This window comes from Sinocyclocheilus grahami, unplaced genomic scaffold (genome assembly GCF_001515645.1).
Source record: "Sinocyclocheilus grahami isolate Dianchi unplaced genomic scaffold, SAMN03320097.WGS_v1.1 scaffold463.1, whole genome shotgun sequence".
NCBI lineage: Eukaryota > Metazoa > Chordata > Actinopteri > Cypriniformes > Cyprinidae > Sinocyclocheilus > Sinocyclocheilus grahami.
The window spans coordinates 325,328-337,565 of record NW_015505642.1 but is presented as its reverse complement, the minus strand read 5'-3'; the positions used below and the strand labels follow the sequence as shown (position 1 = coordinate 337,565).

Sequence of the window (12,238 nt, the reverse complement as noted above, 5' to 3'; positions counted from 1 at the left end):
TATATATGTATATATAAACAGCTATAGAATAATAGAATACAGAAAACATGTAAAAATTTAAAATTTTTACACCACATGTTTAGAGCTATAAAATGCATTCAAAAAAAGTAGAATATGGTTTTTCTGAAAAAGTTTTTCAAAAACGTAATAGATGCAAAGATTGCATTTTTAAAAACATGTCCCATATGTCTGAAACTAGATTTTTTTTTTCAAATATTTTTCTTTTAACCATCTTGGACATTCACATTTGACATTGAACCGGAGTCAATTTACATGCCAAAGCATTATAATAGCCGCACCAACTTCATAAGCAAGGTTACATTTTGATCTTAAACAGAGTCGATCCTATGTTTACTTCTCAAGTCGATTTCAAGCCATCGTATTTTAAAATAAAACTTAATTTTCTACTCTTAATGAATTACAATATGCACAGCTTACAAAGACTGCATGCAAGGCATTGCGTTAACATATGAGCTTATGCATGCATTAACCTGGCATTTTATAACACGAATACTTATTAAGTTAAGCACTATCAAGTTGTCACAATAGATAAAGACGTCAATAATAAATACATCAACTTTCCTAAACAGAAACTCTGAAGATGCGACGTTCATTACGCTCCGCGTCCTAATTACTGAAGCGCACTAATAAAGTCAAAACGCGAGAGATGGATAAACAAAATCAACATTAAAGTTCTAAAACACACGAGCTGTTGATTTGATCAAGTCTGAGGTGAATCACACACCGGCACTTTACAGAACGAGCCGCGCGCGCCTCACCGTTCCGTATTTCTATTAGAATAAAACACATCAGGCTGATAAAAAGTTAAAGTCCACAACTCGGAACGGCATTAAAAGTTTCCGTTTCCAACAAAGCTCGTGAAAGAAGCGTTAACATAGCCTTAAACGTGCTGTTAATGCGCGGCAGTGCGCGCGAGGCTGCAGCCGCTGCTCTTGCGCGCGCCTGATCAATGATTGAACCGAAACAAAAGGCAGAAGAGGATCAATTACTAATAACTATCAATGCAACACCACCATCCCGACCCTCTAAAGTCCCCAAAAGAGAAAATGCATGAAATGCAAGGTGCATTATCGCGTATAGGGTCGCGTCGTGTAAAAAAGGTGAGAAATAAGACCAACCTGAAGCCGCCGGAGATCAAATTTCTTCCAATATTGAAACATCGATCCCACATCGGCGGCCATCTTGAGCACAATATTCAAGAGCGGCTACAATAAATATATGGGCTGGATTCCCCCCGTTAAACAGCGTTGACGATTACACTCCACATGGAAAAAAAAATGTTAGGAAAATAACAGTTGTGGAGAACTAGACGGGACGCGCAGCGCGCCAGAGCCGGTGGATGCGATATGAACAGAATATAGATGCATATAGATGCATTAGTGCTGCTCCAGGGATTGCACTTGATTTTGGGTTTGGTAAAGTTATCAATACTGACGTAACGGGTTGATCAATAACGTCTGGGAAGTGGAAGGAGAACAACGAGCGACCAATGCGCATCGCCAGATGTTTGATGCGTAAAGCGGCGAAATCGTTACATATCATTAATGAGCCCCGCATAATGAGATTCGCAACTTTAGGTCAATAATGCGTAATGCATGCCATAAATGCACTGAAAGAGTCGCGCGAATAGAATAAACACTGAATGGTTGAAAGCTTTTGTGTTTGAAGTGAAAAGAGTGAATTTGGATTTTGATAGTGTCCTTGAGTAATGAAGTGCACGAAGATAAGCGTGATAAAATAATGCTTACGCCTATTAAAACTGTTATTGGGCTTTTTTATAATACTTAGATGTGAACGGTAACATCATAAACAAAACAAAAGTTAAACGTGCTAAATATTAGTGAAGAGATGCACGAAAAGTGCAAGTTTAGTCTATGCGCTTAGTTACGTGAGATAAAGAGATGTGTGGAATTTCAATAAACACCAGGAATATTTCAGTTAACGTTATTTATCTAGAACACTCGAGAGGTTGTTAACGCGAGCCAATGCAAAAGGTGTGTTTTTATATTGCACAAGCTCTTTTGCTCTATGTCTGAAGACGGATGAATAATAAACTCATTGCATTCTAAGAAAAAAAATGCATAAATGTTATAATGGGATTGTGCGATCAATGCATGGTTTGAAATACTGAATGGACAGTTGTGTTCAAACGTTAACACGTGCTCCCTCTTGTGGAACAGGACGTTTCTACTGGACTGAGCTGAGGAGCCTTTACAATGAGGACTGTTCTGAGATGAGTTGCTTTAAATATAGCACATATTGTCCAAATTACATCTTTATCATTATAATAACAACACAAAGATGACCACACAGAGCCGAGATTAGCCTTAAAATAACACATCACACCACACTGTGACCACATTGTGCATAATGACTAGCTGCAATCCTTTTTAGAAAAGCATAGAAAATTGACATTTTAACAGAGGCAAAACCTATTGGTAAACTTTATTCAAGTAATTACAAAAAGTCTATGGATTTATTTTCATCTTTAGGAAAAGCGGCTCGATTTATGTATCCAAAATGCACCGGATTACAGATATCAGTATAATAATGTCTGGAAATGAAAGCGTTTAGGAGGTTAACTGCTCCGCTGGCTTGTGGACTGCGAGCAATTACTAAGTGAGCACATCTGTCATTCTCCCCTTCGCTATTAAAACCAAACGCAAGTCTATTTTTAAGTAGAAATGTATTTGCACTTTGTAAGCCACCTACGGGGAATATAAAAGGTGCTTATTAAAAGTTTCTGTTTTATTGCTTTTTATTTATTGCTTCGGGGGGGGGGGCATCGGGCTTATAAGAAAAGAATAATATACCTTGTTTTGATATGGCTCACTGTTAAATTTGAAATTTAAATCAGTTCTGATATACAAGCCTGATGCAGCAACACTTATTACTTTTGTTCAAATCTAAATATGTGGATATTTTGAGGGTTCAGAAACCAGTGGGAGATTTTTCGAACCTCTGTGGGCGAACCTCTGAGATTGTTTCTAAGGGTTATGTTAAAAAATTTAAATCATATAATATCTGAGACTTAAAAACAGCAATACTAATCATGTGGAATGAAAACTAAACCCAAAAAGAGATGATGCAGCCATTAGAACTCATCAGATGAGTGCGTTTGTGTGTTTGGATTGACGGCGTGTACACAGTGGCCTAGATACACATGAATGTTTGACTAAACTTGGCAATATCATTCCCGGAATATTGACGAGGGCTGCTGAACTCTGATATATTGATCGACTCCGGAGTGCAAAAGGCCTTGAAACGGAAGCTTGTTGAGACTGCCATCAGGTGGCTGGAAAGGTTTAGCATGAGAATTTGCATCCCATGACCGAAACAGGTGAGCATTATTGTGCCAAGTACTCTTTCAGAAACCTAGAAAACCTTTACATAAGGGATTCTTCTAGTTTGGCTTCACTAAAGCAATGCTGTTTGAGTTGTAACTGACCACATGATCATCTTTGGAAGGGTAAGCTGTCTTTCCTGATGTCAACTTGGCTTATCCATCATGACAAATTGCCACTAAAGGTGTGGTAATATAACGTCTCAGGTTACTTATGTAACCATGGTTCCCTGAGTAGGGAACAAGACACTGCGTCCTCTAGGGGTCGCTATGGGGAACGCCTCGTCGTGACCCGTGTCTGAAGCATACATTGAAAAAACACCAACTCGTTGGCCGGCAACAGCCATGACGTCACTACCGGTGCGACTATAGTATAAATAGGCTAACCGGGAGCTACACATCATTCACTTCTTCGTCTGAAGCTTGCGTCCGCAGCATGGCAAGAAACCTAGAGGAAGAGAGCTCAACCTACAGCATGTTCCTATGGTGGAACAACTAGCAGTTATTCAGCTGAGGGAGCAACACACTCGTCAGTGAAGACGAAGAAGAGAATGATGTGTAGCTCCCGGCGCCTATTTATACTATAGTCGCACCGGTAGTGACGTCATGGCTGTCGCCGGCCAACGAGTTGGTGTTTTTTCAATGTATGCTTCAGACACGGGTCACGACGAGGCGTTCCCCATACCGACCCTTAGAGGACGCAGTTCGAAGTTCCCATGAAAGGGAACCTAATTTTAGTGCATACTGCAGGGTTTGAGTATGAGAGGTCAAGCAGAGGTCATCCTGATAACATCGAATGTTAGTTAAAGTGATTCTCTGCACCAGGGTTATTTTAGTTAAAACTAAAACCATAAAATTGTTGTTACTTGAAATGAAGTTACTTGCTAATTGTCAAGGCAACAATTCTCATTTTCATTTAGTTAACTTGCTGGACTAAAATAACTAAAACTGAAATAATAAATAATTTTTAAAAAACTATATAGACATTAAAAAACATTGATACATGACAAAAACTCCAGGGTATTTAAATTTTATTAATTAAGCGCATGCATAAAAAATTGTTACTTGAAATAAAATTAATAAAGATACTTGCTAGTTTTCAAGGCAAAAATTCTAATTTTCATTTAGTTTAAATTGCACTAAAATAACTCAAACTGAAATAAAAACTATATAGACATATTTTTAAACAAATAAATACATACATGCATAAATAAATAAACCCAAATAAAAATAATAAAACACCAGGGTTATTGTAGTTAACGAAAACTGAAACCCTAAAAACTTTAAACACAATAAATGTTAACTGAAATAAAATAAAATATATTTATTTATTTCTCATTTATTTATTATTTTATTTATTAATTATTTATAACATTCATTTATTTTTCATTTAGTTGAACAATATACTAAAATAACTCAAACTAAACTGAAATAAAACTATATATATAAAATATATATATATATATATAAAAAAAAGAAAAATATAAAAACAAATTGAAAATATAAAAACTGTAATAATATATCAATTATAAAATAACACTGAGGGTTCCTCTGCTAGGATACCTGTGTGTACTCGAGGAGAACCGACAGGGAGAGCAAACATCACATAAAAACATTGAGACTTCAAAAATGATGAATAAAAGTGAAGCTAGTGACACTTACATGTCTAAATATCCAAAAATACTAAATAGTATGAAATTAACCTACAAAGACGTATTAATAGACATAAATGCCACTGTCAATCATACATTCTAAGCTATAGGAAAGTTCTAGCTATATTCCAACAACTGTCATTTGTCCTGAGTTGAAGCCCACTGGCTCCTGTACTAAACCCCTTTAATCAGGATTCTTATAATAACTTATGAAGTCGACAATTGGCTACCTGGTTAAGCGCATGAGGATGTATTTATAGACAGTCAGAGGTGGAGAATGGGGTGATATATATAAAATCAGCATTTCCACACTTGTCTGAAATCACTCGTGCTTTGTCTCCTGAGTTCAAGGGTTACGGTCATGGTGAGTTTGCTTTGATATACATTTATGCATTCATAGAATATCAGCAGACATTTAACTCCGTATTCTCTTGATGCATCCAAACAAAGATCTAGAAAATGAGCTAGCCAGAGTTGATTTCTGTCTGTCTGTGTTTAAAGTCTGATTCATCAGGGCCACTTACATCTGTCTGACTCATCCAGCGCCTCTGATGTTTTAGTTCACTTTCAACAAATAAATACATGAAAAGTCAAATGTTTCTGTTCTCAAAGATAGATACAAACGTTTTCATTACTCAGAAATAGAAAAAGGTGACATGTGACTCATTATAGTTTTAGTAACGTTTCAACTGTTTCTCCTAGATAGTAAAGAGAGCAAATGGAGACTTTTTACTCAAAATGTTTTTATTTTTAAATAAGAAAATGACCCAAGTAACCACAAGTTTCAGAAAAATATATATTTCAGCTGTTATCAGGTTGTGCTTAAAAAGAAATGTTATTAGCACAATCTAGTTTCAACTGTTTCACCTAGACAGTATCGAGAGCAAATGGAGACTTTTAACTCAAAATGTGTGTTTTTTTATTGCTGTTGTTGTTTTTTATATGAAAAAAGACCCGAGTAACCTCAAGTCTCAGAAAAAAAAATATTTAAACTGTTTTCAGGTTGTGCCAATTATATTTATATATATATATATATATATATATGCATACACACACACACACACACACACACACACATACATATATGTCTGTGTGTGTGTGTGTGTGTGCATGTTTATGTGGTTTATGAGGACACAAATTTGTATAATAACATGGGTATGACATAGGTATTACAACGAGAAGGTGATTTATGAGGATATTTTCAGTGTCCCCGTAATTCAAAAGGCTTATAAATAATTCAGAATGAGTTTTTTTTTAAGTCTAAAAGTGCAGAAAGTCTCCTGTGAGGGGTAGGTTTAGGGGTAGGGTTGGTGTAGGGCAATAGATTATACGGTTTGTACAGTAGAAAAACCATTACGCCTATGGAGAGTCCCGTAAACCATAAAAACAAACCTGTGTGTGTGTGTGTGTACCTGCTTAACCATATTTTGTGGACAAATTTGTACCCAAAAGTGAGCTAAACCTGACAAAATCCCCAACAACCTCCCTTTGGGGACGTCCTCATTTGTAAAACTGGTATAAAAATAAAGTAAACAGAGTTTTTTTAAATTGTAAAAATGCAGAAAGTTTCCTGTAAGGGGTAGGTTTAGGGGTAGGGCTGGTGTAGGGCGATATAATTATACAGTTTGTACAGTAGAAAAACCATTACGCCTATGGAATGTCCCCATTTAGATAGCTAAACTTCTGACAGAACAGAGAGGGAGAGTCTGTGTGTGTGTGTGTGTGTGTGTGTGTGTGTGTGTGTAAAAAAGTTGGCCTAGGAACAATTTTCACTTAGAAATTGCTAATAAGTTTCACAGTTAAAAGATTTTTGATCAAAATCCAATTCAAATGAGCTGAGCTACTATCCACGTTATTAATTTTATAGTTCTATTACTGCACGCCGACCATTTTTTATTTCTCTTCAGGGATTTTTGAGAATAGTTGAAGTTGATTCATAAATAAGAACTCTCTTGAGTTATGAACCTTTGAGCAATAACATTTTCCTCTGGGTTTATTTATGCTGTTTATCAAAAAAAAATCCCTTGAAAGTACTCAGCATATTTCGTGCTTCAGCTCTGGTCTCGGCGACAGCACAACTGTCGAGATGTAATCCAGACAGAAGGCCGATGAGCAGCTGTCGGGCTGCGATGTCATCGAGCAGAAACGCATCTCGCAATGTTTTCCAAATTCTGTGGCAGGAATGTAAATAGTAGCGATTAATCCCTGTCTTGGTGGGATTACCTATCAACAGGCTCAGAGACGAGGCTGTCAGCAGCCAGCGCCAGTGTGTAATCCCACATCTGATCCACCGGCTGAGTTCTCGCTCTCCGAGCTAATTATACATCCTGCAGGGCACCAAACATTTCCACTCTCATACACTCATCACGTTACTGCTCATTCATTGCTCGGGAGGAGTTTTAACTCTGATGATTCACCTAAAACTCCTTAAGAGAAATGCAAAGACACAAATGAGACAACCATTGACAGAAAGAGCTCAAATGAACGAGAACAGCAGCTCAGGAAGAATTTGATGAGAAATATTTGAGTTAGTAGCACACTTTGAGACAATGTTAGGAGGAGACGTGTGAGATTTATGGGGCTTTTTAGCAAGAGACTTCAGTAAAAGTCTCCATTTAAACAGACTGCTGTCTAGGAGAAACAACTGTGATATTAGGTCAAGGTCAAACTTGTGATATTAAAGTCAACTTGAACTGGCATTTGCAACCTAATTTTCTGGCGTAAAAAAGTTTGGAGTCTGTAAAAGCTGTTGAAAGGAGTCTCTTCATGCTCACCAAGGATGCATTTGTTTCATTAAATATACAGCAAAAACACTAATATTGTGACATATTATTTAAATTTAAAATAACTGTTTTCTATATGAATATATTTAAAAATTTAATTTATTTCTGTGATGCGCAGCTGTATTTTCAGCATCATTACTCCAGTCTTCAGTGTCACATGATCCTTCAGAAATCATTCTAATATGCTGAAACATTTATGATTATTATCAATGTTGAAAACAATGTTGTCAATGGAAACCACAATTTTATTTTTAGGATTCTTTGATGAATAGAAAGTTGAAAAGAACAGCATTTATATGAAATAGCAATCATATGTAACATTATAAATGTCTTTACTGTCACTTTTGATCAATTTAATGCGTCCTAGCTGAATAAAATATACATTTCTTTAAAAAAAAAAACGGGGAAAAAACACACTGACCCCAAACGTTTGAACAGCAGTGTATTTTCTAGTACAACAGGTAAAATAAGAGGTAAAATTCATATTGTCAGCCAAAAAGGAAAGACATCCCAGAGGGTTTTTGAAACATGTTATTTCTCTTTTTGAAGAAAGATTCCAGAATAAAGTGCACCAATGAAACAGCATACCAAAGTGTATTTCTATTTAGCTATTCTGTGTAACTTGTTTTTGCAGGCACCCAAAAAGGCAAAGAAGCGGGCAGAAGGAGCCAATTCAAATGTCTTCTCCATGTTTGAACAAACTCAGATCCAAGAGTTCAAAGAGGTACAAACCAAGTGCTCGTTTGACTCTAATTGCTCTGACAATTGTCTTTATCGTGACACTTTCACTGTGATATCGAGCATCTACAGCGAGATTCCCGTATGTGACTTCAATATGTCAGTTTTCATCATCGCAAGGGAATCATTCAGAATGTGTCAGTAACGATTAGCACAGTGGAGTGATTTACACCCTGAACACACACTCGCTCACACACACTCCAACTGCTGTCAGGGCCCTGAGATTTGCGTGGAAATGCAGCAGGACAGACGTTCTCTCTGGTCTCAAAGCGGCTGTGAAAAGATCACGGCAAACAGGATAAGCATGACGCTGATCCGAGATGGCAGTGATGAGAACGTGCAGACAAATGTCTCTCTCTCTTTCAGTCTGTCTCTCTCACACATATCACAAACAAACACAAAGACTTTCAGGAAAGCAGAATTACAGGAACTATAAATATACAAATGAGAGAGTTTGGCAAAACAAGATATATTAAAAAAGCAGCACGACAGGGAGGTTCTAATTCACCTAAAAATGAATTTGTGATTATTTTCTCACCCTCATGTCATTACTTATTTTATTTTTTATGTTATTTTTCTGTGGAACACAAATTGTTAAAGGGGTCATATGATGCGATTTCAAGTTTTGCTTTCTCTTTGGAGTGTTACAAGCTGATTGTGTCACGCTCCAAAAAACATTAATTATTCTTAAAATATCATAACAGTAGACCATATGACTTGAGAATTATATTCCAAGTCTTCTGAAGTCAAACGATAGCTTTGTGTGAGGAACAAACCATTATTTACAGATAATCTGTCCCTGCTACCAAAACTCATTCAGTTTCAAAGATGTCAAAGCAGGGTTATTATTGGTAACTAAAACCGTTAAAAAAATTATTGGTTTAAAATAAAACTTCAATAAAATATTCATATTTATATTTTATTCATTTTTATTTCACATCACAGCACATCAAGTTAAACTAAATGAAAATGAGATGTTGGCTTGGCAAATAACTAATAAAATAAGTTCAAGATTTTTTAAGATTTTATTTTACTTCAGCTAGTTGCTAAATAAACAAGTTTCATTTAGGTGTAAACTAAACTAATGTACTAAAAATAACTAAATAATAAAAAAGGAAAGAAAAATAAATAAAAACTATATATGGACATATTAAAAATTATAAATATATACTTTACTTACAGTAAAAGTAGTGAAAACAAGCTAATTTGAGAGTGCATACTAAAGTGCATACAAAATAGTTTTAATTCTATGCAATACATGATGAACATGATGTTTTCAAACATCCATCAACCACAAAAGTTAAATTATAAGTTGGTCAAAGTGCATATTTCACCTAAAGGCAAATAGATGCAGAAGGCACACATGCCGCTTTCCAAAAAGATCACTCAAATTATATACATCAACATCATAAAAGGCTATAGCAACACAATATATGTCAACTACTGATTCAACAATGAGCAAGTACGGTGGACTAATTTTTAATCATTTTTTGCAATTCCATTCTGTGCAACTAGAGGTGCTTTATCTTTGACAAACACCATCAGACTACATTCTGCATCCCTCTCACACATACTCTATATTCTTTCTCTTTCATCTGCCTCAGGCGTTCACAATCATGGACCAGAACAGAGACGGCTTTATCGACAAGAATGACCTGAGGGATACGTTCGCCGCTTTAGGTGGACTGTAATAATCTCTGCTATACGTCACTGTCGTTCTGTATTGGTGGATGAAGCGTCTCTCTGACAGCAGTTTTGACCTCTGCCTCCGCAGGCCGCCTGAACGTCAAACAAGAGGAGCTCGATGAGATGCTAAAGGAGGCTCCAGGACCCATTAACTTCACTGTCTTCCTCACCATGTTTGGGGAGAAGCTTAAAGGTAAATGGTGGGGTGAAGTAGCACTACGAATCCAAAAATCCTGTAGGAATTGAAATGTATCCAGCAGGATTATAAAAGCAAGTATCTTAATGTTGCCTTGACAAACCACTAACTTAAGAGCAACATTTCTGATTGTAACTTCCTGAGCATTCAAGCTAAATTCAAAAAAAAGTATTTTTTTTTTTTTTTTTTACTATTCTAATATTTTTTCAACTATTTCATACACTACCAATTCAAAGTTTTGGTCAGTGAAATGTTTGTTTGAAAAATGAACACTTTTATTCAGCAACGGTGCATTGAATTGCTCAAATGCGAGAGTAAAGACATTTATAATGTTGTAAATCATTTCGATTTCAAATAAATGCTGTTCTTTCGAGCTTTCTATTCATCAAAGGATCCTGAAAAATAAAATGCATCACAGTTTCCACAAAAAATGAAGCAGCACAACTGTTTTCAACGTTGATAATAATCAGAAATGTTTTTTTTGAGCAGCAAATCAGCATATTATAAATGATTTCTGAAGAATCATGTGATACTGAAAATTCAGCTGCGCATCACAGGAATAAATTACATTTTACAATAAATTCACATAGAAGACAGTTATTTAATTTTAATACCATTTCAAAATTTTTACTGTATTTTTAAAAACATAAATGCAGTCTTGGTGAGCGAAAGAGGTTCTTTCAAAAACATAAAAACAGATTTTTATTCTTAAAATCTTATTGTATTTCATTTAAACAAAACTAGGTGTTTTGGAATAAAGTCCTATGAGTGAACAAGAAATCACACAGGGATTTCCTTTCCTTTAGAAGTCTAACAGAAGCAATTTGATACTATTGGGAATCATAATAGGCCTTCAGGGAATTATATGTTCTGGAAGCTCTTGTATGATGATTCCCATAAGATCGGCCCCAAACTGTGATAGAAATTCCACTAGGAATCCTGTACAAAGAATGTCTTATTGCATTCTTGGAGGATTTTAAACACAGTCAGCACTCTAATCAGTTTTCTATTGTGCTCTTTCAAAAAAAAAAAAACAGGTGCCGATGCAGAGGAGACCATTCTGAATGCCTTTAAAGTGTTCGACCCAGAGGGAAAGGGGACCTTGAGGAAGGATTTGTGAGTACCATTAAAACAACACAGTCTGCCCTGCTTCTCTGTAAATCGGAAAGCATATTTACACTGTTTGAATCGTTCCCTGTTCCCTATATAGTGCACTACGTGCCATTCACTAATAAAATAGCTTCACTGCTGAAGATCTGAAACGCGTCAAAAACGGAGGTAATTCATACATACACAGTCTCTCTCTCTCGTAAATGAACACTTGATGAATTACACTTTTCTGAGAATAGAATATCGAAGAGGAGATCGCTAAACTGTAAGCTTACCGGTGTTTTCAGGAAGCCAGCGCTTTTATCCACAGCGGAGAGAGAGTGCAATGTCACTTATTTTTGTCAACCTGGCAACCATGGTGCACATATTTAGCAGATCTTTGTGTGAAGCTCTGTGTCGAGGATTACGTCTTTTTATATCAGGCAACCCCGGTTGTTTTCCTCTGCTACCAGATTAAACCTTGTTGGAGCCTATATATTATATTATATTCATTATTTTTAAGAAACCTGGCACTTTTCCCACTCCGTTTTAATCGCTGTTTTTGTATTCAAATTAACCAGTTTATTCCCAAAATTTTACCAGACATGAAAATATCCAAATGATATGTCATTAGTAACCCTTTGAAATGATCAATAATTATTTTTTATATATTATATATTTTATGTATTATATGAATTTTGGGGGGGGGGGGGGGTTGGTTTTGGGGGGT

General features: G+C 36.0%; 2 protein-coding genes across 2 annotated transcripts in view; one reads left to right on the top strand and one right to left on the bottom strand.

Moving 5' to 3' along the window:
• Positions 1 to 1,348, bottom strand: part of cux2b (cut-like homeobox 2b) — a 169,690-nt gene extending 168,342 nt beyond the window's left edge. The window contains exon 1 of the mRNA XM_016235101.1: positions 1,140 to 1,348. Coding sequence (XP_016090587.1) covers positions 1,140 to 1,202 — 63 coding nt within the window. The 5' untranslated portion in view covers positions 1,203 to 1,348. The remainder of the gene's footprint in view (positions 1 to 1,139) is intronic.
• A 3,974-nt stretch (positions 1,349 to 5,322) lies between these two features.
• LOC107553045 (myosin regulatory light chain 2, ventricular/cardiac muscle isoform) lies at positions 5,323 to 11,539 on the top strand. Its single transcript, XM_016235124.1, has 5 exons — positions 5,323 to 5,380; positions 8,434 to 8,523; positions 10,142 to 10,217; positions 10,312 to 10,416; positions 11,457 to 11,539. Exons 1-5 carry the CDS (start codon positions 5,378 to 5,380, stop codon positions 11,537 to 11,539), a joined length of 357 nt encoding a protein of 118 aa, XP_016090610.1. The 5' UTR covers positions 5,323 to 5,377.
• Positions 11,540 to 12,238: the final 699 nt, after the last annotated feature.